This window comes from Puma concolor, chromosome B4 (assembly GCF_028749965.1).
Source record: "Puma concolor isolate L17-30 chromosome B4, mPumCon1.1.hap2, whole genome shotgun sequence".
Taxonomy (NCBI): Eukaryota; Metazoa; Chordata; class Mammalia; order Carnivora; family Felidae; genus Puma; species Puma concolor.
In genome coordinates this window covers 61,661,786-61,687,821 of record NC_141673.1, presented here as the reverse complement: position 1 = coordinate 61,687,821, position 26,036 = coordinate 61,661,786, and the positions used below count along the sequence as shown (strand labels likewise).

The 26,036-nt window shown below is 41.3% G+C and overlaps 1 protein-coding gene across 1 annotated transcript; it reads left to right on the top strand.

The window, feature by feature from the left end:
• The first annotated feature begins 18,224 nt into the window (after positions 1-18,224).
• Positions 18,225-22,925, top strand: LOC147579114 (uncharacterized). Its single transcript, XM_086713157.1, has 4 exons — positions 18,225-18,381; positions 18,900-18,932; positions 20,834-20,935; positions 22,678-22,925. The coding sequence occupies exons 1-4, from the start codon at positions 18,240-18,242 to the stop codon at positions 22,713-22,715; spliced, it is 315 nt and encodes a 104-aa protein (XP_086569283.1). The 5' UTR covers positions 18,225-18,239; the 3' UTR covers positions 22,716-22,925.
• The last annotated feature ends 3,111 nt before the right edge of the window (positions 22,926-26,036 follow it).

Here is a 26,036-nt window from a genome sequence, read left to right as displayed (position 1 = left end):
CTTGAGTTGAGGATCATGCTATTTGGAAATCAGTACCCAGCAGGCTGTGTGGATACTGCAACCCTGATGAAAGGGAGCAAGGTTAAGTTGGCCCAGTGAGTAGAGTTCAAAGGTCTTCAGCAGTGGACAAAGTGTTAGGCTCCTGTTCTAGAGAAGCATTTAGATATCCCAGTCTGTTGAGGTGCAGCCAACAGGTGTGAGTCTTGTCAGGCAGATGGGCTTTAGGCAACTAAGAAGAAAAGCTACTTGTATGATGCACTCAGATAACAAAATGTGTTTGGGAATTTAAAGAGGAATTACAATCGTGAGGAAATGAAACAAACAGACAAACGAAAATGTTGGCTCAGAAAAGGATTGAAATGCTGACATAGCTCCCTAGATATACCTGGGTCCTCAAAGGAGAGGAAGAGGAAGCTCAGGTCAGGCACCCCCCCCCCCCCCACCGTGAGCTAGAAAAGACACATTCCCCTTGAATTCAACAAAGGGAAATGATGTAAAGAAACAAAAATGCCTCCAATAATTACGGGAAAGAATTGGCTTAATAACAGCTGTGGGTGAAATTAGTTGATATGGGCAAGTGAATCACACTGAAGCTCTGCTGGTAGCTCCAGGTTTCTGTAATGGGTGTAAGTACGGTATTAACTGGGCACCTGTTCTTCTCTGGGATTTGTTTATCTTGTAAAGGAGCGATTAAATGGAGATGCCATTACAATTTGGAACACCCAATTCTTCATCACTTTGGGCCACAGGAATATATTTCCTCTCAAGTTACAAATCGTACTGCTATTAGGGACTTCTATTTAATGGACAGAGATGGTAAATGAAACATAACATTTTTGATGAAATCCAGGTTTTCAATTTTCTTTTTCTTGTTAGGGCTCATTTTGGTTTTCTTTCTATGAAATGTTAGCATTCCCTACATTGAAAAAGGTATACTTTTAGGTCTTTTTTTTTTTTTAATATGAAATTTATTGTCAAATTGGTTTCCATAAAACACCTAGTGTTCATCCCAACAGGTGCCCTCCTCAATACCCATCACCCACCCACTCCTCCCTCCCACCCCCCATCAACCCTCAGATTGTTCTCAGTTTTCAAGAGTCTCTTATGGTTTGGCTCCCTGACTCTCTAACTGTTTTTTTTTTTCTTCTTCCCCTCCCCCATGGTCTTCTGTTAAGTTTCTCAGGATCCACATAAGAGTAAAAACATATGGTATCTGTCTTTCTTTCTGTGTGACTTATTTCACTTAGCATCACGCTCTCCAGTTCCATCCACGTTGCTACAAAAGGCCATATTTCATTCTTTCTCATTGCCACGTAGTATTCCATTGTGTATATAAACCACAATTTCTTTATCCATTCATCAGTTGATGGACACGATATACTTTTAGGTCTTATTTTTCTTCTCTTTTTAAAAATAGTGTTTATTTATTTCTGAGAGAGAGAGAGAGAGAGAGAGAGCGCATGAGTGGGGAAGGGACAGAGAGAGAGGGAGACATAGAGTCTGAAGCAGGCTCCAGACTCCAAGCTGTCAGCACCGATGCAGGGTTCAAACTCACAAACTGTGAAATCATGACCTGAACTGACGTCTGACATTTAGCTGACCGAGCCACCCAAGTGCCCTTAGGTCTTCTTCTAGATGATTTATAATGTTAAGTTTTATGATCAAGTGTTTGATTTTTGTTTATGGTATGAGGTATGAATCGTGTTTTTTTTTAATCGTACAGGTATTTGTATTTTTTCCCAGCATAATTTGTTGAAAGACTTCTTTCTTCTATTGAGTAGTCTTAGCATTTTAGTCCCAAACAAAATAACTGTATATGAATGAATCAATTTTTATACTCTCTGTTTCACTCCATGGACCCATTTTTCTGTCTCTAAGTCAGTATCTCAGTGAGTTGATTAATTTAGTTGGAAAAGTTTTTATATAGGTGGTGTGATTTTCTAACTTTGTTGTTTCCCAAGATGGTTTTGGCTATCTGTGAGTTTTTACTTTGTCATGTACATTTTGGAATCTGTCATTTTTTACAAAAAAGCCTGCCAAAACATTGATTGAGAATGAATTGAAGATATAAACTGATATCCTGATGTTGTTGCTCTTTGTAAGCCACGAATACTGTATATACATCTACACTTATTTCTATAGATCATTTTCCATCATCAATGTTTTGTAGTTTTCACTATCGAGGTCTGGCCCCCTTTTGGATAAATTTATTTGTAAATAAATACATATTTTGGTGCTGTTTTAGATAGTGTTGTAAAATGTTCATTTTTCAGTTGATCATTGCTAACACATGGAAAATAAAATTGATCTTTCTATATTAACTTTCTGTCTGTGATGTTACTTTAAATTACTTATGTTTTCTAGCAGATGTTTTTTGCCTTTGTGTGTGGTTGTACGTGTGTATCACCACATCATCTTCAAGTAAAGTCAGTGTTTCATCATTTCTGACCTTTTCACATGTCGTTTTCTGCTTCTCTCACCTGTTGTACTGCATAGGAACTTCTTAAAGATATCAGTTGGAGGGGATGAGAGCAGAGATCTTTAGCAATTTCTGATCCCTGATAGTAGGAGAAAGCATTCAGGGCCTCTCCATTGTACATATTATTAGTGGTAGCCTTTTGTAGATGCCATTTAGCCGATGAAGAAATTTCTTCAGTTTGGAGTTTACTGAGAGTTTTATCTCTCTCTCTCTCTCTCTCTCTCTCTCTCTTTATTTATTTATTTATTTATTTATTTATTTATTTATTTATTTCGACCCTACCTGGAAGTTCTTTCTTCAGCGGTTCCCTTCACTCGACTCCTATAACTTTCTACTTTTTTTTTTTTTCCTTTTCTTCTCCTTTTTTCTTTTTCTAATTCTTAAGTTAGTTAACCTTTGTGATGAGTGGTGCCTTTAAGGCTTGCGTCCCAGCAGGTCTCGCTGTCCCCACTGCGGTAGCTTCCCAGTGGTTTCTAGTAGCTCCTTCTTTCCTTCCCCCGCTGGTAGCTCCCAGCCAGTTCCATCAGTCCAGGGTGTTGTTTCTCAGTCCAGTGTGTTGTTTCCTGCCTGCAGGTGGCTTCCTGTTGCGGTTCAGCATGTCTCTGCTATGCAGTGGGCCACGTGCATAGTTTCTCCACCGAGATCTGAATTTTCAGCCTCAGAATCCTTCGTTCTCATTTATTCGTTCCTTGTGTACTCGGCTCCATCCTTAGCGGTATTGGCTGTTCTCTGTATCTGCTATTCCTGAATTCCCCTAAATTCTCTTTTATATTCCAAACTTTGTATATCTTTACAGTTCCGTTTCTAAATGTTCCTCATATGTCAATAAATAAGCTTTCTCTGTTCTATTTTCTGTATGCTTTACGCCTCCTGAATGGACCCTGACAGCTACAATTATCTTAAAAATGTTCATCTAAGGAAGGAGAGGAATCAATTCGGCCTGAAGATCTGTTATTGACAGAGCAGCTGTAATCATACGTGCTCACCACTAGAGGGGGATGCTTAATTACTTTTTACGGAACCAGTGGGTCCGCTTGTGTCTTGTGCCACAGTCACAGAGTAACCACAGTTCGTTGCTAGTTCCTTGTTATCACTTGTGAGTGATTTTTTTCTAGGTTTATTTATTTATTTTGAGCGAGTCAGAGACAGGGCAAGCAGGGGAGGGGCAGGGAGAGAGACAGAGAAAGAGAGAGAGCTCCGCCATGCAGAACCCCAGATGGGCTGGAACTCATGAAACTGTGAGATCATGACCCTAGCCTAAACCAAGGGTGGGACGCTTAACCGACTTTGCTACCCTCAGAGATAAAATCCTGATGCCTCGTTGATAGCGTTTTTGGCCGAGTGGATTCTATGCACTTCCCGCCCTTGATTTGTAGCCACACGTGTTCTGACTCCAACCACCTACAAGGCTGTCACGTGTGGAAGGCCAGGTAACCCGCAGGGGGTCGGCAATTATGAAGACTTCGGATTCTGCTGCAAGATTTGTAGGCCTTAGATGGTTGAGAACAGAGGAATTCCAACACAGGATTAACATTTTCATGATAATTTTTCTTGTTAAATTGGCTAACTTGTTTTTTCTTGTTAATAAATTATATTTATTTATTTATTGGCATTCCTCCACCCTTTATTCTTTTTTCTTTAATTGTCATGTTTGCTAACATACAGTGTCATTATGTATGTTACAGTACATGCAGTTGGCTAACATACAGGGTTACGTATGTTACAGTAACACACAGTTGGCTTCAGGAGTAGATTCTCGTGATTCATCACCTGCATACAACACCCAGTGCTCATCCCAACAAGTGCCCTTCTCAATGTTCATCTCCCATTTTCTCCACCCTCCCAAACCCCCACCCCCATCAACCCTCAGTTTGTTCTCTGTACTTAAGAGTCTCTTATGGTTTGCCTCCCTCTCTGTATCTTATTTTTCCTTCCCTTCCCATATGGTCATCTGTTAAGTTTCTCAAATTCTACATATGAGTAAAATCATATGATATCTGTCTTTCTCTGACTGACTTATTTCACTTAGCATAATACACTCCAGTTCCATCCACGTTGCTGCAAATGGCAGTATTTCATTCTTTTTCATCTAATTATGGCTAACTTCTTGAGGAAGGAGCTTGGGGAGACAGTGTATGTGCAAAGACAAAGTTTAGAAAGCTATTTCAGGCCACTCATGATGCTGACCCTGTTCCGGGAGAACAATGCAGGTGATGAGAAGCTGTCTGTTTCTGGATATATTTTGAAAGTGGAGCTTAAGGATTGCTGACAAGTTGGATACGGCTTGTGAAAGAACAGAGGAGTCAGGCATCATTTTGAAGGTTTGTACTTGAGCAACTGGAACATTAATGAAGGGAGCAAATCTTCACAGAACTGTATGTGTATTATGTACATTTAGGTAGAAGTTGATGTAGGCAGAAGAATGGCCTCCACGGTGGCTTCAGGCCCAATCCCCAAGAGGGTCAGTTATGATGAGATAACACACTGAAGAATATGTTGTGTTATATGACAAAAGCGTCTTTACAATAATGAAGGTTATTATACTTGATCTTGAAATAGGGAGATTACCCTGGATTATCCAGCTGAGCTCAATGTAATCACATGAGCCCCAAAGAACAAAAGAGGAAGACAGAGGTGGAAGGCAGAAATATTTGAGTCACAGAAATGGTTCAAAGTGCCTTTGTAGATTTGACAGGAAGGAGACCATTTGAGCAGGAAGTAAATTCTTCAACAACCCACATGACCTTGGAGGCAGGTTCTTCCCCAGGATCTCCAGAAAAGAGCAGAATTCCTCCTGCCTTGGTGGTTGCCTTGCAAGGCACTAAGCAGAGAATCCAGTTGAGCTAAGTAGTGCCTTGAATTCTGATGCACAGAAATTGTGAGACGTGTATTGTTTTAATATGGTAATTTTGTGGTAATTTGTCACCATAGCAAGGGAACACTATCATATGAGGAAACTCAGAAGCAAGTGTTGCATGCATACAACTCTTAGCCAAGTGTCCTCTGGGCGGTGAGGTTTTCCCCAAGTACTTTTATTTCCTATTTCAGGCTCTGTTTGCTTCCCACTTATTGTCTGCATAGCTGGGGAAACGGACCTACTCACAAGAAAGTTATTCTGTTCCAGCTTTGGGTTAGTCATTTTTAAATAGCTGTGGCCAAACCTTTGTGGATTTGGTCCGTCAATTTCTTGGTTGCCTGCCCATCAGCCCCTCCAGTGAACTGACAACTGCACTGTGCCTTTCTTGAACTACTCACGTTCTCCTTTCATGGCAGGTGACGGTCAAGTTTCTGCTCTCTCTCAGAACTTGATCCTCAATTTGGACCATTTCGGCCTTGTTTTCGGATTCTGTTGATCCCTTCTCTGGATCATTCTTTCTGTCAACACCTACCATTCAGTCTCTCAGCTGAATGCCTGCTCAGTACCAGGGTGTGGGGTCATACAGTGACATCCTCCTTGACCCACTGAAGTGAAACTGTCTGGTCATGCCTTCTCTATCTAATTGGGAGTCCTGCCTCGATGGGATTCAAGCCTATTCACTGACAAACAGGAAAAAGGTCTCTTAGACTCATATCTTTTGATGATGTAATTCTTCCTCTAGGATTTTGAGGGGTAGCTCTCCAAGCCTTCCCTGAAAACCTCCAAGGTGGCATGAAAGTGAAAACATAGTTCACCTTTAGGAGACCTCATTGTGTGGTGCCCACTTATAGACTGAACCCCACTGATCCACGCCTACCCTTGTGTAATCCCTTCCCTTTGAGTGGGTGGCATGGGTGACTTGAGTCTAACAGAGCATGACAAAGGCCATACGATGTCACTCCCTTGATTAGGCTTTGTTCACATATCGGAAAGACAGAATTTCCTGCTGGCTTTGAAGAAATAAACATTCACGTTACAAAGTGCTTATGGAGAGAACAACGTGACATTGGAGCTGCAGTTGACCTCTCAGACTTGAGGGTGGCCTCAGCTGAGGGTCAATAAGAAGCTGGGCTGTCAGTCATACAACTGCCAGGAAATGAATTCTGTCCACGACCATGTGACATTAGAATAAGATCCAGAGCTTCAGAAAGGAACAAGTTTTGGCTGCAACCTTGCTGGCGGCCTTGTGAGAGTCTGTGGAGAGGACCTGGTGTGTTAGTGCCTAAACTCCTGACCCATGGACTCTATGAGAATGTAATGTGTAATGTTTAAAGACACACTAAATTCATGATATTTAGTGATGCAGCAATAGAGAAGTAATATGATTGATTTCAGAGTCCTAAGTGTGTTCAGATGTAAGCTGATTTGAATATATGTATGAAGGGTTTTGCTAGCTTTGGAACAACATTCCCCTTTTTACCTGAGGTTGAGTATGGTGAATGTTGCCCACTGTCACCAGTCTTATTCAACATTGTACTGAAGGTCTAAGCCAGTTCAATAAGGCAGGAAACAGGAAAGGTGCATAAGGTTTGGAAGGGAGCAAATAATGTTACTACCATTTGTAAGGTACATTATTGTATGTATAGGTAATGGAAGATTATTACATGGGATTACTAATAAAATTTAGCAACACAACTGCATATGAAGTCAATATACAAAAGCATTTTTCTTCCGTTTTTGGTTTTACCAGATGAAGAAATAAAAAAAATTATTTTCTTTATTTTTTTTATAAAAAGAGAGGATACAAGATTTTAAAAATGTTTTATATATTTTTGAGAGAGTGCAAATGAGCGATGAGTAGAGAGAGAGGCACAGAGGATCTGAAGCCAGCTCATCTCTGACAGCAGCGAGCCCAATGTGGGGTTTGAACTCACAAACCCCGAGATCGTGACCTGAGCCAAAGGCGGATGCTGAACTGACTGAGCCACACAAGCACTCCCCAATTATTTTTATGTTAATTTATTTTTGAGAGCGAGAAAATGACGTGGGGAGGGGCAGAGAGAGAGGGAGACAGAGGATCCAAAGCAGGCTCTGTGTTGACAGCAGAGAGCCTGATGCGGGGCTCAAAATCAGGAACTGGGAGATCAGGACCTGTGCTGAAGTCCAGACGCTTAACTGACTGAGCCCGGGGGTGCCCTTAAAAATTAATTTTAAATGAAATTATTATAGGTTCAAATGGATTAAATAGCTAGGAATAAAGTCACATTTTTGCAGAATTTTCTGTTAAGAAACAGAAAAGACTGTTGCCATAATTTAAAGAAAAACCTCATAGCCGATAAATAGATCATGTTTATGGATTGAGGGCTCAATAATTTAAGAAAGCCAATTATTTTCAAATTGTATATACTTTCAAAACAACTTATAAAAATTCTATAAAATATTTTTGTGGAAATTGACTAATTTATAATTTATATGTATAGCGAAAGAAATCTTGGAAGAAGAAACTTGGAAAACTTTCAGGGCTTATGAGCAGATATGAAGACCTATTATAAAGATTATCAAAAGACAAGACATAAGTGTTTACTGAATTCTTTGAAAAAAAGAGAATCCTCGTGCAGGGTCGGTGTAATGTAGGTTGGTGCAGCAGCTGTGTAAAATAGTGTGAAGTCTTCTCCAGATACTAAAAATACAAGTATCATAGTATCTGGCAAACCCACTTCTGGGAAGGGAAAAAACCCACTGTCTTGAATTCGTATTTGTACTCACATGCTCACTGGAGCCTTATGCAGAGTGGACAAGACATGGAACCAACTTAAGTGTCCATTGGTGGATGAATGGATAAATAAATGGGATATATACACAACTGGTATATTATTCAGCCATAAAAGAGAAGGAAATACTGCTATTTGTGACAACACGCGTGGACCTCGATAGCATTACTCTAAATGAAATAAGTCAAAGAGAAAGATAAATACTGTATGACCTCACTTGTAAGTGGAATCGTAAGGTGAAAATTGACCTCACAGATACAGAGAACAGATTGGTGGTGCCAGAGGCAAGGACAAAACGGGTGAAGGTGGTAGAAAGGCACAAACTTCCAGCTAAAGACGTTCTGGGGAATGATGTTCAACATGGTGACTACAGTTCACCATACTGTATGTGGGTCTGCAAGTTGCCAAACGAGTAGACCTTCAAAGTTCTCGTTACAAGAAAAAAAATTGTAACTATTTGAGGTGATACATGCTAACCAGATATATTGTGGTAATCATTTTGCATTAGATATTTATATCAAGCCCTTATGTTGTACCCCATGAAGTTACACAGTGTTATATTTTTTATGTCTCAATCAAACTGCAAGAAAAAACAGCCCGGGACACAACTACAGGAAAGTTCATTTGGATGGTCGCTTCTGTGAACCATCACAGGTATGGCTAGTTGAAGATGGGAGGCCTTGACCCTTCCTGTCAGTTCTTACATGTCACCAAGTACTTCTAATTTCATTTTTCTCGGTTTGGCAAATGTGCAGTCAACGAGAGCTGTCTGACAGTTTTGTCAGGAGAGTGTTATTGCCCGAATCTTAGGAACCCACTGTCAAATACATGAAATGTGTTCCACCAAGAGTTGGTAGTTTAGCTGTATAGGATGAATTTCTCTTTTCTTGAGTGAGCCTACCCTACTTTACAAGTGACTATCCATGTGTCTCTCAGGTAGCTCCTTGTGCTTCTGGGGAAGCTGAATCTACCCAGGTCTTTAGGATGGAACCTGTGGCTGAAACCTAAGCAAACCAGTGAGCGAATCTCCAATCTTCAGTCACAGTTGATTGTTCAGGGATGGAGAGATTCGTGAGAGGCAAGTGACTTAGGTTGATCCAATCAGACTGAAGGTTAAAGTTTTTGTATTGAAATAAGGGAGGAGATCCACACTTCATGTTATCCGAGTTGGGGGAAGATTTGAGCCCAGGATTGAATGAAAGCCATTTCTAGGAGGACAAAAGACAAAACTCACTGAAAATAGAACCAATCATCAAAGAGCCAGAGGCAAGAAATGGAAAGAATAAAGTCCTTTGGTCCCACCACTTGAGCTATAAGCTCTAGCGTCATGTGAAGACAGCTGTCATTCTAACTTTCCCAGGCCCACGAGTCAATCATTTCCATTAATATTGTAGACACGTTGAGATATTTCTCCCCTGCATATCCAATTAAAAGCATTCTCCATGGCACCTGGGTGGCTCAGTCAGGTAAACGTCTGACTTTGGCTCAGGTCATGATCTCTCAGTTTGTGGGTTCAAGCCCCGTGTCAGGCCCTGTGCTGACAACAGAACCTGGAACCAACTTCAGATTCTGGGTCTCCCTCTCTCTCTGCCCCTCCCCACTTGCATTCCGTCTGTCTCTCTCAAAAGTAAACAAACATTAAAAAAAAAAAAGCATTCTCCTTAGTCTGATGTTGTGGAGACTTTAGGCAATTATAAAAATACTAACCAGCACGTGGAAAAGTGACTGGAACGTGACAGGCGCATTTGCTTAAAAATATTTATTTATTTATTTATTTATTTATTTATTTATTTATTTATTCATTTGCTTTGATGTGCAAGCAAAATGGTGTGTGTGTGTGTGTGTGTGTGTAAAAGATAATAGTTAATTACTCTTATGTGTAAAAATAGTAAAAGTTAGCAATAAAATTAACAATCATTTATATCCTCTAGTTAAGTGTGAATGTGGGCCCCACCCTGGGGCCTGAGCTTGTGTTCTAACAGGACCTAGTTTATCTTCCTGTTTCCTGTTCCATCCGTGTTCCTTCTTCAACACCTGCAAACACACAGTTCCTGTCTTAACAGAAGACCCCTTGACGTTGTCCCCTTTGAAACTGAGACACGCCATCATTTCAACCCTCTGTCCTATTTTGGCTCCTTTACAGGCATTCAGAAGGGGTAATAGCCACACCAGGATATCAAGGGGTTTTAAATATTTTTCTTCCTTGGATAAGACCTGGAAAGTTGGTCTTCTAGGATTAATCATGCCTTTCCACTCCCAGTTCTTCTCCCTGATGACACATGTGTGTCACCTTAAGAACACCTTAAAGTTGTTCTGAACGCATAGGCCTTCGAATTCGATGGAGAATTCCTGTTTGTTTTACTCTGCAATGGTTCCAAAGCAGAAATTTATACAGCACCTTGTTCAGTCATCATGGCCATGTCGTTTCCTGGTTTGTTACTGGCAGTTAGGCCCCCCTGAGGTATAGTCTCAACTTCATTCTGCTGCACCCTTAGCTCATTTCTCTCCTCCCATTCAGCAGGAAAGAGCAACTAACTGTCCCCTATGTTTGCAGGTAACAATCGTGGCTTTGATGTGCAAGCAAAATGGTTTTGTGTGTGTGTGTGTGTGTGTGTGTGTGTGTGTGTGTGTGTGAAAAATAATGGTTAATTACCCTTATGTATAAAAATAGTAAAAGTTAGCAATAAAATTAACGATCATTTATATCCTCTGGTCTGTTCTTCTTTAGCTGAATCCTCCTAATGACCACTGCACAGACTGAAACCTTCCAATCTAATTTTAAGGCACTTTGGGCAAATGAAATACCATCTGACCTATCTCTCTGCCTCTGGGCAGGATCAACCCCTGCCGTGCAGAGCATATTCTTTCTTCTTTTGAAATGCTAGGATCCTCAAGGAGAGGGAATGAGTCCCAGGGTCCCCTCATACCGTTCCTTCGGAGGTCACTGAGCCCTATTTTCAAATTGCTTACCCTCTGCCTTTGGGTAAACAGATAAAGAGGAGTTCTCTGTCTTCTAGCAAGTTTAGTATATTTTGGAAGATAAATTGTATACAAATGGAAAACTTGGGAGCCATTTCTGGTGTCAGAACTATCTTAGAATTTATTTCTATGTATGAGAATGTCTTTCCATCTAGCCTGAATCTTTGTTGCTTTTGTTAAGCTCGCAAGATGGTGGAAGTAGTTTTTATAGTTCACTTGTGGCCATGAGATGAAATGGTGAAACTATCTCATGACTAAGTTAAAGATTCAAACAGTTAAGACCAGTAGATTCGAGATAATCTAATCTGATATCCTAATTCCTCATCTATTCGTTTCTCTGACAGGTAGAGTGCATCATCATCTTTTCATGGGCTTTTCTAGGCCTGCGGATAGAAAATAGACAAGACTGCTTTCCCACACGGAGCTTACATTGGATGAGGGAGACAGAGACAATAAGGAAACTATATAAGAATGTGAAATCATGTAAGATCTGTGGAGAAAAATGATAGCAAGAAAGGGGGATATGGATTGATGGGGGCTGGGCTGCTACGGGCGTAAGAGGAAGCGGATGAGGACTCTGAGGCTGAGAGATGGAAGCAGCCTTGTCCAGGGACAGACAGCAGGTGATAGCCATGGCGAGGCACGAGCCAAGGTTTCTTACTGACAGTCCTGTGTTCTTTCCTCTTTTCCTCCTGCATGTGCCAAGATCAGAAGGCACCCTTACGAAGGTTCTGTGTCCTGATCACACTGATGATAGTCGACAGGGGCAAAGACTGAGTAATGTGCTTTTCTCAAAATATAGCTACATTTATCTTTAGTTTGATTATAGGGTAAAAATGAATTTATAGGTCAGTGGTGATTTTGTAAGAAGACACAATAAATGCTTTATTATGTATATGATTTTCAGTTGAGAAAGCACTCTTTACCTCTTTGATCTTCATGACAATCAATTGAGAGGGGAAAAAAACTGTTTTCACATCATTATTCCCATTTTGAACTGATAAGGAAATTGAGAGCCGTAGAAGGTAAGTGCTAAAGTTCAGTTGAAGGAGTTCACACATTAGTATGCATCCTCTGTAGCTGGGATCAAGTCATTCTGCCCTCGTCAATCCGTTTGAGATATGACTTGTGTACCAGGTAAGGCCCGTAAGGGTGTGAACCAGTGCAGCCATGTTGTCTGTTCACTTTCCTGCACAGATAGCATCTGTTTGCCTGTGATTGTTTCTCGGTGACCAAGGCTAGTTACAGTAATGTGTTTGGAAGGAGAAAGTTGTATTGAGGAATGGTCACTTCATATTGCACTAACCAAGTGAGGAAGAAGGAACAAAATCCACTTTGATCACTTATTCTGCAAAAATCTAAGATCCTATACAACAATCACTTTTGTATGCTTAGATTATCTGCAGAGGAGGAGTTTGGCTAAGGCACGAAAGGAATGTCTTGTCTCTTCTTGACTCTGTCTGGAGCCACACTGGGGACACCATGAGTGGCTAGAGGCTAAAGTCATTTGGAGGCTCTTTCAAACATGTTTCTTGTGCTTAGTCATGGATGCCATTACAGTGGAGATTAGTGGGGTCTGTAGACCAGAATGCCTATATGAACTTTTGTTGCAGCTAGGGACTTCTCAGAATGGTTAACAGAGTGGAGATGATTCCATCTCAAGATGGTTAACAGAGTGGAGATGAATAATCTCCTTTGTCAGATCCCAAAGTTCCTTAGGTATATTCCTTTACCATTAATTACCTTAGTGTAGATTCTACCACAGTTTTCCTCATGTAACCAGAGTAGAGTTTTTAATCTTGGTGAATTTAACACGGCTATAATCCTTTACTATCGTAAAAAATGTATCCACTATTAATACTTGACACAATAAAGTCCCTTATGTAATTGTATTCCTCTAGTATATGATCCAGTCTAAGATCACATATTTTATCTAATTACTTGGTGTCTTAATCTCCTTTCCTTTGGGCCAATGTTTCTGCTTTAAAAAAAAGTCTTGCATGGCATTGATAAGTTGAAGATCACTTGCCCTCCCGTTTTGAAAAAATACAAATTTCCTCGTTTGGGTTTTTTTAAATTGTCCCTCATAATTAGATTCAGGTTATACATTTCCCACCAGAGTGCTACACAGGGGGCATTATGTCCTACGCAGGGTAAATGATGAACTCTTATGATCCAATCCATGTGGATTTCTCCAAAGTCTATCTATTGTCTATACAAACACTGAAATTATTCTTGACTTAAACCTTGATGCAGTGCAGACTTCCTCTTGAAAGATGTGTTCTGAAGGTTTTGGTATGAATTAATATCACCTCAGAATCTGTTCTTCTCAAAAGAGGCCATAAGTCTTTCCCTCCCTCCCTCCCTTCCTTCCCTCCCTCTCTCTCTTCCTTTCTCCTTCCTTCCTTCCTTCCTTCCTTCCTTCCTTCCTTCCTTCCTTCCTTCCTTCCTTCCTTCCTTCCTCACTTTCCATCTAAAAAGGTGCCAATAGGTGAACAATAATTGCAGATAAAATTTATATCAGTGTCCTAGATATTTGAGCAGGTTTTTGAATAAATAGTTGTCAGAGTACAGAGTCAACATCTGGCAAGTGTGATGATCTCACAAGCCTGAGAATGTAAATGTTAGGGTAGAAGCAAGTGAGCAGGAAGAAGCAGTCTTGACAGTATTTCAAGGTCAGCTTGGCACCATATTCATACTGATACTGCCCTAAGGTGTCAGGAGGGAAACTGTAGAAACATGAGTATTGTCAGATGTCCAGGAGGTTAATGAGATGATCAAAGATGGAAGGAGTAAGTGTGAAGTTTTAGGGAGGTGAGGAGGAGGAAAAAGGAGGCTCTTTTAAGTATTTCAGGGTGCACCTGCCACTGTCTTCAGAAACGTATTTCCCTAGGATATCAGGGGTGACACTCTCAAAGTGTCATCGTTTTCAGATTTCCAGGAAGGGCATTTTGGATGCCTGGAATGTTGCACAGCCAGTGACATTTAACTGAAATAAAGGCAATTTAGTACTGAAGTTTGGATGGGGTCAAAGGATGATGGAAGCTACAGATTACTGGAAGATGACAAAGACATTCGGATGAGAAAGAAGTGTAGACAGAAACGGGAAGAGCTTCAGCAAAAGGGAAAGAGTGGAAAAAACAAGAAAGACAGGAGTAACAATGAAGTATTCCTAGAAGAGAAATAAAAATAAAGTGATAAATTTGGGAACGATCACTCCTCTGAATTTAGCTTCATAGGGGAGCATTCAGTGGTTTGCCCTGGGCTTTCCAGCATGGAGCAGCCATTCAGACTTGGAGGGAGGACCATGGGACAATGGTAGGAACTGATATAAAGCAGTAAGTGGGCTGATCCTGGAATGGGAAATGAAGGAGAAATAGGGGAAGATGTGGAAGTTCCTTTCGTTAATTAGGAAAAGCCAATGATGGGGAGAATTCATGCTTAGCAGAGATCTTTCCTGTTAGCAAAATAATGAACAAAGACACATGGAAGTTCTGCAAAACACTTTCCTGGATTTTCATTACAGGAAGTACCTGTGAGGTGTTGAGGTACAGCTTAGTAAGGTGTAGGCTTCACCTGTATGTGTGGAAGTCATATTTTCCCCTAAATGTGCATGTTGTTTTTTGTGTAACTCTGCGTATATCCAGATTTATTTGATTAAAGAGATTGGAGGCACCAAAGTACATTTGTAGCTAAACACCATTGGAAATCTGTCGTGGTTAATTTTGTTTATGGGATTTCTGCCCGCCTAACTCTTCCTTGTCCATTTCAGATCATAACTCTAGGCATTTCTTGAGCTTCTGCTTTCCAAGATGTCATCCATATCCACTGTCCTGCTTTTCAGAGTATATCCCTCCCGAATATGTGAAGAAAAGCCCTCTCTGTTTGCTTTATGCTTATTTTATGACTTTCTATTTCATTCATTAATGCATTCTTAACTCACATTTCTCAGGAGCTTACTAACTGCTTGGCACTCTGGGAAGTCCTATGGAATATTGTTGAACAAAGTAACCTTTTGTTCCGTTAGATCATATTTATTGAAAGAGGAGGCAGAAAACCAGACAAACGAAGAGCAAAGAAACAAAGAGTCAAGAAAATATCAGGTAGCCCTAAATATTATGATGGGAATAGAATCACGTTATCTGGCTGTAAGTTGAGGGGTACTTGAGTTTAGAAGCCATCAGACACTTCCCTGAAGAGGTGGTATTGAAGTTGAGACTGACTGGTAAGAACGTATGATAGCAGTCACATGTATTGAAAAAGAGTAGATTTCGGAGTTTCAGATTTCTAATGCTGGAGAGTCACTGTGCACTCTTTGTATCTCTCGGCTCCTTGAAGCAGAACAGGGAAAGATCTTCCCTTTGGTCCTAATACCAAATCCTCCCATCACCCTGGGACTTCCCTCAGCCTTCATCAGTCTGTGCCTTGTTAATCTTGTTTTGTTGAGACTCAGTTAGGTGTCCTTGCCTGTTGCAACCCATGACTGCTACAGAGACTTCCACCTTCTGAGTGGTGTACTTTGAAGGGTGAGGGGTCTGGTTTTCGACTGAGTCCTTGATGCTTCTCTCTAGGGCCTGTCTTCAGGCTGACGCTGCTTTTCTGGTTTCATCTCAGGGCCTGTCTCCCTTTCAAATATGCTTCACAGAAGAGTATACCCTGGTGACTGGGGTCAGGTTTGTGATCATTGGGAAAATCTAGGGATTAGAGAGCTGTGATCTCTGTATGCATGAGTATGAAGGTGTCACAAATTTAAGATGACCCCATTTCATCTTTCTCAAATATTTAATATAAACATTATAATCAAGATGATAGGTCTTCTTGAATAAAACATCTAAAAGCACACTGTGAATAAACTAAAACATCTGTGTTATTTTGGAAATCTTTGTGGTTTTAGAAAAGATAAACATGTTAATATTTCTCATCTTGTATAAGTCCTTAAGTGATAAGAACATGAGACACACTCAATTAAACAAGTCGAGTAGGCAAATCCTGGAAGAGGGAATTCAAGTGGTCTACAAATGTATGCACATGCTCAAATGTACTATAATCAGGAAGTGAAAATAAGCATAACAAATACTCCCACCAAAAGAGCACTGTGGTTCTCTTTTCTCTAGAAGCTTGCCAGCACTTCTTATGGCTTGTCTTTTTGATGTTTGCCATTCTAACAGGTGTGAGGTGATATCTCCTTGTGGTTTTGGTTTGCATCCCCTGATGATTTATAAGCCCTAGAGAGCTAATGCACAGTATAGCGATAGACGTAAGATAAACAACAATATTGTTATAGTCATCGGACTTGCTAAGAGAATAGAACTTAATTACTCCAACCTCTAAAAAGAAATGATAATTCTGTAACATGATAGAGGTGTTAATTAATGGTACAAGGCAATCATATTACAACATACAAATGTATCCAATTTACATGGTGTACACCTTAAATTTGCACAGGGTTGAATATCAAGTGTATTTCTTTTTTTTTTTTTTTTTTAATTTTTTTTTTCAACGTTTATTTATTTTTGGGACAGAGAGAGACAGAGCATGAATGGGGGAGGGGCAGAGAGAGAGGGAGACACAGAATCGGAAACAGGCTCCAGGCTCTGAGCCATCAGCCCAGAGCCCGACGCGGGGCTCGAACTCACGGACCGCGAGATCGTGACCTGGCTGAAGTCGGACGCTTAACCGACTGCGCCACCCAGGCGCCCCTCAAGTGTATTTCAAGAGGAAAGTGGAAATAGATGTTCAATACTGTTCCATATGAAAGAGACTCTCTCACTGAGGGTATGTCACAGAAAGCATCCTTTGTATGAACAAGAACAGCCTTCAAAGTACTAGAACCGTTTAACTGCAAAGGAACCTTTAGAAGGTAGTGATTTCTCATTCTTTCCAGGTTTTCCAAGACATGTTCAGTACCTCTCCTTGGAGATCTGAATCACACGTGGTTGTGATGTGAATATGGAGTATTGGATTCATTGCTGTATTGACTTAGTAGCTGGGGTGTGTGACTAGGGCAAATAGTTGGTTGTGTCTTGGTGCAGTGTTGGGCCCAACACAACAGCTGCCGAGAGACCCGCATGAATAATGGGTTTGCACCCACTGTTTCCTTTCCTGGCAACACACTTTCCAAGATGTAATCAGATTGATTCCTCAGCATCTTCAAGTCTTTGTTCACATATCACCTTTCCCTTCATTCCTGTTATGACTACCTCATCTGAAATTGTAACCTTGCTTCCTGTCTCCAAAGATACTTTCCTTTCTCTCTCCTGTATTATTACATATTAGGCCTTATCATTTTATAAACAATACACTGTTTTTTTCCTCCTTCTTCCCTCCCTTCCTAATCCCTTTCTTCCTTTCTCCTCCCTTCCTTCTTCCCCAACCTTCTCTTTCCCTACTTCCTTCCATTTCTTCCTTCCTTTCTGTTCACTTTTTAATGTATGAACTCCCACAGTTGCATGTATCCCATGGGATTTTTAAGCACTTTGTTCATTGCTGTTTCTCTATTGCGTAGCCCTCACTAAATATTTGTTGGATGAATGCATCGATTCAATGGCTGCATTAATTAAGCAACGTTAGTTTCATTTTCTATTGTCTCTCTCTTTGACTTTGGATTTCCACAAGAAATGCTTCAATCCAGAGAGATCATATCAGTGTTGCTTCACTGTGCGTGAGTGTCAGATGACAGTATCTACATGTACACGAGGCAGGCCATCTGTGGAGGCCTAGGTGGATGGATCTGAGAACAGGCTGCCATACCCTGGTTATTCCCCTTTGAGGAATCCTAGGGCTGAGCAAGCTGTAGATGTCCCTCTTCTAACGTGTCTGAAAGGGGCACTGCAGGGTGAGTGATCCCCCCAAGGCTAGGTGTTGGGTTCCTCTGGCTTGTCAGCAGAACTGGTAATCGTGGTGCCATTTGATCCTCTTAGTTGAGAGGAAGCCTGGAAACAAAGTTGTTTTCTGGGAAATGTTTCCTATTGAAAAGTCTTGACCTGAAACCTGTGTCATAATCAAGGGACTAAAGTGATCTTTTCAAAGGGCCTCTGGCTGTACTGTTGACTCTCTAGTGGTTTCTCTCAGTACCAACATTGCCTGGCATTAACTAGCCTGGATTCTGATCTGGCAGTTCCTGATTGGTGCCCTCTGCCTATATAAGGTCAGGATGTGGAATGCTGAAGGCAGCGTCCTACCTTCTCCTGAGCTCCACACTTTCTTATCTGTGCTCCCTGCTAATCAACTCACCAGCATGAAGCTCTTGGCATTGCTGGTACTGGTGGCCGTTTCCACCTTCCTGGTTTCAGGCCGTAAGTAAAGATTCTTACCTGAAAAGAAGGTCTGGGGCAAGAGTCCATCAACGTATACGCTCTGTGTGGGTGTGGGTTTGGAGGAGCTTAGAATGGTGGCCCCCACGTCCTCCACCCCACTGCCCTGTTCCATCCCCATTTTGACTGACCCCTCAAGATAGAGTGGACTCTCCCTTTAGGCTTTGGCAGTCCAGTCAGGTCTTTGCTCAGTTTTAACCTTGGTGTTCAACGTCATTGTGAGTGTCGTTAAAATATGTTCAAGAATGTAATCAATAAAAAAATAAAGAAAAGAATGCAATCAGAGTTTTATTTCAGGAGAGCAAAAAATGGTGACGTATTATGTCTTTTGTGGGGTTTTGTTGGTTTTATATTATGTGTGTATCTTTTTGCCCTCAGCACAAGTAGAAAAGCCTAAGGTTCTTCAGTTATGACAGCCTGCAATGTTGTCTATAATTTCTCTTCCCTCTATGCCCTAAGCTGGTGTTTAATTTATGCCTATTTTTCTTTTTCTCTTGTAGAGACAACTGGCGCTGCAAGTGATAGCTCTACTGGTAAGTCTGTGTTTGTACTTCATGTCTTTCCTGCCATGACTGTTTTCCATCTCTGTCTTGTGTCACGCGGCCATGGAGGACAGAATGCAAAGCAGCTGCTTGGGAAAGCCACATTCTTGCTCGTAAAGTTCATTGTGACTCTAGAAAATCTGCTGATTTCTTATACATTTTTAGAGAATATAGTCTCTGGAAAGGACCAATGCAAACTGTAAGTGTTGTCTAGGAGAAAAGACAAGGGATTATGGTCTGAATTTGTGGTGTGGGAATTTGGGGGAGTTGCACGTAAAGTGTTCTTGATGACCATAATTTGAAGGGGTGAATATAGGGTCAGTGTGTAGAAGTGGGATTAATCAGTTTCAGGATGAAGAAAGACAATGTAATTAATTCCTGAAGGTGATATAGAAATGACAGCAGTAGGCCTGCATGGGAGTGTGGAATGGAGATTGAGGAATATAGGGTGAAGTTGATGAATGGCCTTGTGCTTTGTTCTTTGTAACGCATGCCTTAGTCCCATGCTGATCTGCATTTTTTTTTCTTATGTGAAACTGAAGGTTGTGTAAAAAAGCCCCGAGCGCATTTCTTGGGCTTCTCACAAGTGTCCTCTACATCCTATGCCGTGTGTGTTGTACTCATGCGTATATTGGGACGACTTCCCTTTTTGCCCTTCTCAGTTGGGGAAGGACTTGTTTCCTTTGGTAATAAGGGCATAGACTATGGTCAGACCTCATACACTGTGCCATACATCCTACCTGCAAAGCCAGGGCCAACTGAAAAAATATCATCTCAAGTGATTGAGGACTGAGACATTATCGCTGCCGTGTGAGTGTTGAGACTGAGGTATCTACTTGCTGGGGTAGGTGTAACCCACAAGTGTGGGGTCTGACCCTGGCGATTTGTCAGAAGCTCTGGTGTAAGGTGTGGAGAGTGATAATTGTCACCAAAATTGTCACATTTCCTTTGAACTGGGGTGTTTGGGGGGCATTTGCTCATGTTTAATGCAGTCAGAATAGTACCCTTGTCTCCCTTTATGTCTAATGTGGCTCTCCTAGTTACTTCTAGAATAGACGGAGTCCAACTTGAAGAAGAGGTGAGACAAATATAATCCCCATTTAGGCCAAGAACCTGAGAGAAGAGATTGGACTTCATTCAAAGAAAGGAGATACTATTGTACAAATCTGAGATGCATGAACTTCTTTTTTTTCCCCCGATACATGATCTTCTTCTTGTGTTGTTCTCCTATATAGTTTATTCTGCTACTCACACCGATTCATGATGCAGTGAAAACTAATCAGATCAAATCATCCCATGGGAGAGAACCATAAAGTCAGCTCACTAGGGATTTCCTTTTGCCTGTGAACCATGATCCCTGTGAATAAGAACACATATGGATTTGGTATTTTGGGTTCACCACTAGGTGGAAGTATCTGCTCGTCTCTTAGTCTTACAGTCCTTGTAAGGAAACCCCAAATTCTTTCTGTCCCATCAAGGGAAGGGCTAGGAAAAATGAGTCTGGGAAAAGTGGGTAGCCAGGCGAAAGAGAGGACAAACTATTGACAATTGCAGAACTGAATTCAGAATGAAGAATGTACCTCCAAGCTCAAGTGGGACAAATTCCATTCCTGGAGAAGAGTCAAAAGTCTCAGCTGGATCTTTTCTGTCTTTTTAAGTTTTCTTTTAAGTTTATTTACTTAGAGAGAGTGGGAGAGAGAGAGAGAGGAAGCACCAGCAGGGGAGGGGAAGAGAGAGAAGGAGAGAGAATCCCAATGAGGCTCTGCACTGTGAGTGCAGAGCTCAAGTGTCTCGAATTCATGAATCTTGAGATCATGACCTGAGACAAAATCAAGAGAAAATTAAACCACTAAGCCACCAAGAGCCCCCGGATCTTTTTCTTCTAATTTCAGCTGCTGCCACCACAGCTGCCGCCACCACAGCTGCCGCCACCACTGCCGCTGCCACCACTGCTGCTCCTGCCACCACTGCTGCTCCTACTACCACTCCAAAGGGTAAGCCACTCATCTTTGTGCTTTCTTTTCGGGGCTCTTGATTCCTTGGTTCCCTATGATCCCGGAAGATTCTATTGTGTGGTCAGGAAGGAGAAGCCATGAGAGAGCTCTGTTTCCATCATTCTCTAATTATTTCTGGTTTTACAAATCAAGTCAGCCGATAGATCTCAGAGGAGCCCTGAGGTTGCAGCTTCTTGTTCACTAATATTACCTGCATGTTCCTGACATGTTGGCTTTAATAGGGAATTTTGTCTTTAGTGGAAATATTATTAGAAAGATAGGGGGCCAGGTGCCTGTTTATGTTTATTTTTTATAGAAAAGTGTTTGTTTCTTTTATTTTTAAGTTTTTATGAAGTTTATGTATTTTGAGAGAGAGAGAAAGAGAGAATGCAAGTGTTGGAGGAGGTGGAGGGGGAGACTGAGAGAGAGAAAGAGAGAGAGAGAGAGAGAGAGAGAGAGAGAGAGAGATTGAGAATCCCAGCAGACTCCATCCTTTCAGTGCAGAGCCTGATGTAGGGCTCAAATTCACAAATTGTGAGATCATGACCTGAGCTGAAGGTGAACACCTAAGCTCTGAGCCACCCAGGTGTCCCAGTGTTTGTTTCTTTGAAAGACTTTTCTAAACGTAGACAACAGCTTTAAAATGAGGCCTCCTTGAAGCAGACACTTTTGAGCATTATTCAGGGTATTCCTGGGAATTTGGAAAGCCATGGAGGACCAAGATAGTACAGTCTTCCTATTCCTGGTTCATCTTTCCCCTCCTTCTACTTTCATGTATCATCGATTATGAGATTTATTGACTGTGAACATATGCAAGGTATTGTGGTATAAAACTCACATACAGGGTGCCTGGGTGGCTTGTTGTGTCAAGCGATGGACTCTTGGTTTTGGCTCAGGTCACAGTCTCACGAATTCTCTCTCTCTGCCTCAATCCTGCTTGCTTGCACTCTCCTCTCTTAAAACAAACAAACAAACAAACAAACAAACAAACAGTTTTTTCATTAATTTTTTAAAATGTTTATTTTTCTGAGAAAGAGAGAGAAATAGTGGGGGAGGGATAGAGAGAGAGGTAGACACAGAATCCAAAGCAGGCTCCAAGCTCTGAGCCGTCAGTAGAGAGCCCAATGTGGGGCATGAACCCACGAACCATGAGATCATGACCTGAGCCAAATCCAGATGCTTAACCAACTGAGTCAGCCAGGTGCCCAAGCAATCAATGAAAAAAAACTCACATAGAAATGTAATTTATATATGAGTCATTCTACCAAAGAAACACTGTAAAGATGAAGAAATGGAGAAGTTCCAATGAAAAACTTTCCCCTGAACAGATGGGAGAGGTTGCATGTGTACTTGAGGAAACTTTTTCAAATATTGCTTTATAGCCTTTCAGTGTCGGGGCCATTGCTTGGCACCTTGCACAACGGTGAGTAGTGGGCAGTGCATGGAGGAGAAAATGAGTATATATCCCTGGTGAGAAGGTGGCAGAGTTGCTCTGTTGAATCATAGAGGGAGAACTAGTACCTGTGGACCTACTTGCTGGGCTCTCTAGACTTCGAGCTTATGTGGGCTCCCAACCAGGCCTGCAAACCCCATTTGTGGGGGATGAACATCTCATGGCCATTTGACTCCATGGAATTCAGTGCCATTTGACATTTGTTGGTCTCCTTTCAGATTCCCCAAATGAAGCCACATTCTTCATCCTTTCTGAAACCTGCTTGACGATATATTTTATTCTCTTGCAGGCCTTCTGGAAATTATTAAGCATATTTTGAAGCTATGATTGTGAGATGAAGTCTCCTGGATGTCCTGCATGTGATCCTGCTGGGCTCGGCCAGAATGTCCTTTCATTTGATTTACTCCAACCACGTACCATGCCTATCATGTCTCTCCTATCTCTAATCAGTTTGTTTGTTTTCAAATAAAATTAACATTGAGCAACATCAAAAATAGTATATTTTTAAGATGTTGGGAAGTGGTTGTGCAATGCTTTTATCAGTCCTTAGTGACTGATTTTATTTAATCCTTCCTGTGTCACTATGAAATGGACTTTGTGTATGTCTACCCATTTTTACACATAAGGCCCTCTTCTCGGGTGCATCAGTAGAGACTAGAGGTTTCTGTAACATGAATGCACTAATCAACATTTACTAGGCACCAGTGTCCATTCTGGGTTCCATCAATCTCTGCTATTAACTGAGTCATAATTTTTCTCTTATCTGCAATGATATAGCAGGTGAGAAACAGGAAAGCAGCCCTGCCAATGGGAGTTGGCCTAGTGGCAACGGGTTGGGAGTTATGGAGTTATTAGTGGCTCACCTGAGCTGAGAGGCAGGACACGGTGTACTCCTGTTGGACATAAAAAGTCATAGAAGTCCAACAGCAGACAAGGGCACTCAGTGACTGTGATGAAAGGAGTCAAAAATCAAGATCACTTTATAGTGGGGCACCTGGATGGCTCAGTTGGTTAAGTGTCTGACTCTTGATTTTGGTGCAGTTCATGATCTCAGGGTCACAAGATAGACCTCACACCACTCAGCAATAATGGTAGAGCCTGCTTGAGATTCTTTCTCTCCTTTTCTCTCTGCCCCTCCCCTGCTCTCTCCCTCTGTCTCTCTTTCTGTCAAAAACAGATCACTTCCCAGGTATGTTTCAATACAGACAAAAGCAATGTTAGTGTGGCAAGCCCACAATCGCACATATCCCTTTTTCCCAGTTAATTTGTGACTGCTGCTCTATTACCTATCACAGCTTTGCCTTATTTTTCTCTTCTCCTTATAGAAAAGATTTCTTAAGATAACCAATCATAGCATACTCATGCCCCTTGACAGCATCCAAACCAGGGCAGAGGCCTGCTTCTCTACAACTTCCTCCAAACCACCTAATACAAGCCCAAATCTTATATAACTTTTTTCTAACACCCTTGAACTGAGACACCTCTCTGCAATTCCCCTTGATGTATGCTTTCCCCCACAGCGGTGACAATGACCCCAAACTTCTCAGCTACAGCTACTCCTGGTGGTTTTTGGCTGTTAGGCTTCAATACCTGAATGCACAATCAGGATGGATATTACACATGAATGAGTCAAGTTGTCTTCATCGTTTCAACTGTGGGCATCTGCCCAGTTTTCCCACACTTACTAAATGGGATTCTTTAAACTTGTCCTAGTTCTTACCAGCAGTACACTAAGCAGTGCTCAATTCAAGAAGAACAACATGTCAATATTCTGATAAGGAAATGATGGTGTTTAGAATTTGATTTCAACTAAATCTTTTTGATTTTTAAAAAACGATTCTGGAATGCCAGTGGATCAGATGTACAGGAGACTGTTGAAGATTAAATAGGTGTATTCGGATTGTTTGAGCAGGATTCGGTGTGATCAAGGCTATTTGGGAGGTGCAATAGGCCAAGTGGAATGCGTAGGCCTAATAGAGTTAGCCAACACCTTCTTTTCCACAGTAGTTTGAGTCTCCCTTGCACTACAGAATTTTCATAGAGTAGAGCTCAGTGTATGTTTACCATATATCCATAGGGATATCTGAGTATATTAGAAATTGTCACAATTTAGTTAGGTAAGATCTGGAGTTAATGAGCATTAGGGGAAAATTAGCACATACTGTGAGTATTCCTTCCTCAGAGGAATAAACTACAAAGAATGAAAACCTTTAGTATCCATAGAAGAACTGGAGGGTAATTGAAATGGCTAGCTAATATTCCAGGCCATGTCGCATCTGTGAAATTCCTGTGAATTGTGTCAGTTGGAGCAACAGGATATTGCCCAACTCTGCAACATGTTGTCATATTTTTCAGATCATGCTAATAAGTAAGAAGGTCAAAGACTATTAGGGCTAGGCTGGTTATGGCAAAATCATGCTCCTCACGTAACGGTCCTGTTAGCCTCTTCTCACAAGGTCAGCAGAAAGATATCTGAATTTCAGCAGACCTGAGCCCAAACTGTTGGTAGATTGACTGAGAATTGGCTCCAGGTAATTGCTATGAGCCCATAGGATGTGACTATATGATAGAAGTTTCTGCCGTCACCTATATGCTGGAATCTGGAATTTTTGGCTCAAACCAAGCAGGATTTCTTGCAAAGTTGTCTTGGGTTTTGGATTTGAAAACTACTTGAAGGAATAGATCCTTCTCCCAGACTATTTGAAAAATGGTTGCTAGCTTGTCAGTGGTGTTTGATAAAACAAGCCCTCTCACTGATGAGTATCAAGTGATTCTGAGGAGACAAATACCTTGGGCTTTCTGTTGTGTCCTGGATGATGCCGTACATACAGTCGAATATGTATTGGCAGCTCGGGAGAGTTCCCTCATAGAGTGGCAATTTATTTTAAGGAGCATTGTAGCAGAAGAAGTTCAGGGAAAGTACCACACAAAACAAACAGGCTGTGTTGCTACTTGTTTTCAGAAAAAAGAATTGCAAGGATATCCCTGACCTCATTCCTGAGTGGTCCTGGGCATGAAGGATTGAAGGACTACCCATAGAAATTCTTGAGTTGAGGCCTATGTTGCTCTTTGGAAGTCAGTTGGTTGTTGATTTTTAAAAATTATTTAAGTTTATTTATTTATTTGACAGAGAGAGAGAGAGAGTGAGTGAGTCCCAAGCAAGCTCTGTTCTGGCAGCACAGAGCCTGATGTGGGGCTTGAACTCACGAATGGTGAGATCATGACCTGAGCTGAAATTAAGAGCTGGATGCATAACCAACTGAGCTACCCAGATGCCCCTGGAAGTCAGTTTTCAGCAGTCTGTGTTCATACCACAACCCTGATGAAAGAGAGCAAGGTTAAGTTGGCCTAGTGAGTGGAATTCAAAGCTCTTCATTTAGCAGTGGACAAAGTGTTAGGCTCCTGTTCTAGAGGAGCATTTAGATATTATAGTCTGTTGGGCTGTAACAAAGAGTTGCATGTATTGTCAGGCAAATGGGTTCCAGGCAACTGAAAAAAACAGCTACGTGTATAATGCACCCAGATAAGGAAATGTCTTTGTGAATTTAGTAGAGGAATTAAAATTGTGAGGATATGAAACAAACAAAACCGTTGTCTAAGAAAAGGATTGAAATGTTGACATAGCTTTCTCCATATATCTGGGCCCTG

What these genes read in the sequence shown, in the direction of transcription:
- LOC147579114 (XM_086713157.1), top strand. Translation starts at nt 18,240, where the DNA reads ATGTGGAATGCTGAAGGCAGCGTCCTACCTTCTCCTGAGCTCCACACT. An exon ending in TGCAAGTGATAGCTCTACTG is followed by an intron (nt 18,933 to 20,833) that starts GTAAGTCTGTGT and finishes TTCTAATTTCAG; the next exon opens with CTGCTGCCACCACAGCTGCC. An exon ending in TCCTACTACCACTCCAAAGG is followed by an intron (nt 20,936 to 22,677) that starts GTAAGCCACTCA and finishes ATTCTCTTGCAG; the next exon opens with GCCTTCTGGAAATTATTAAG.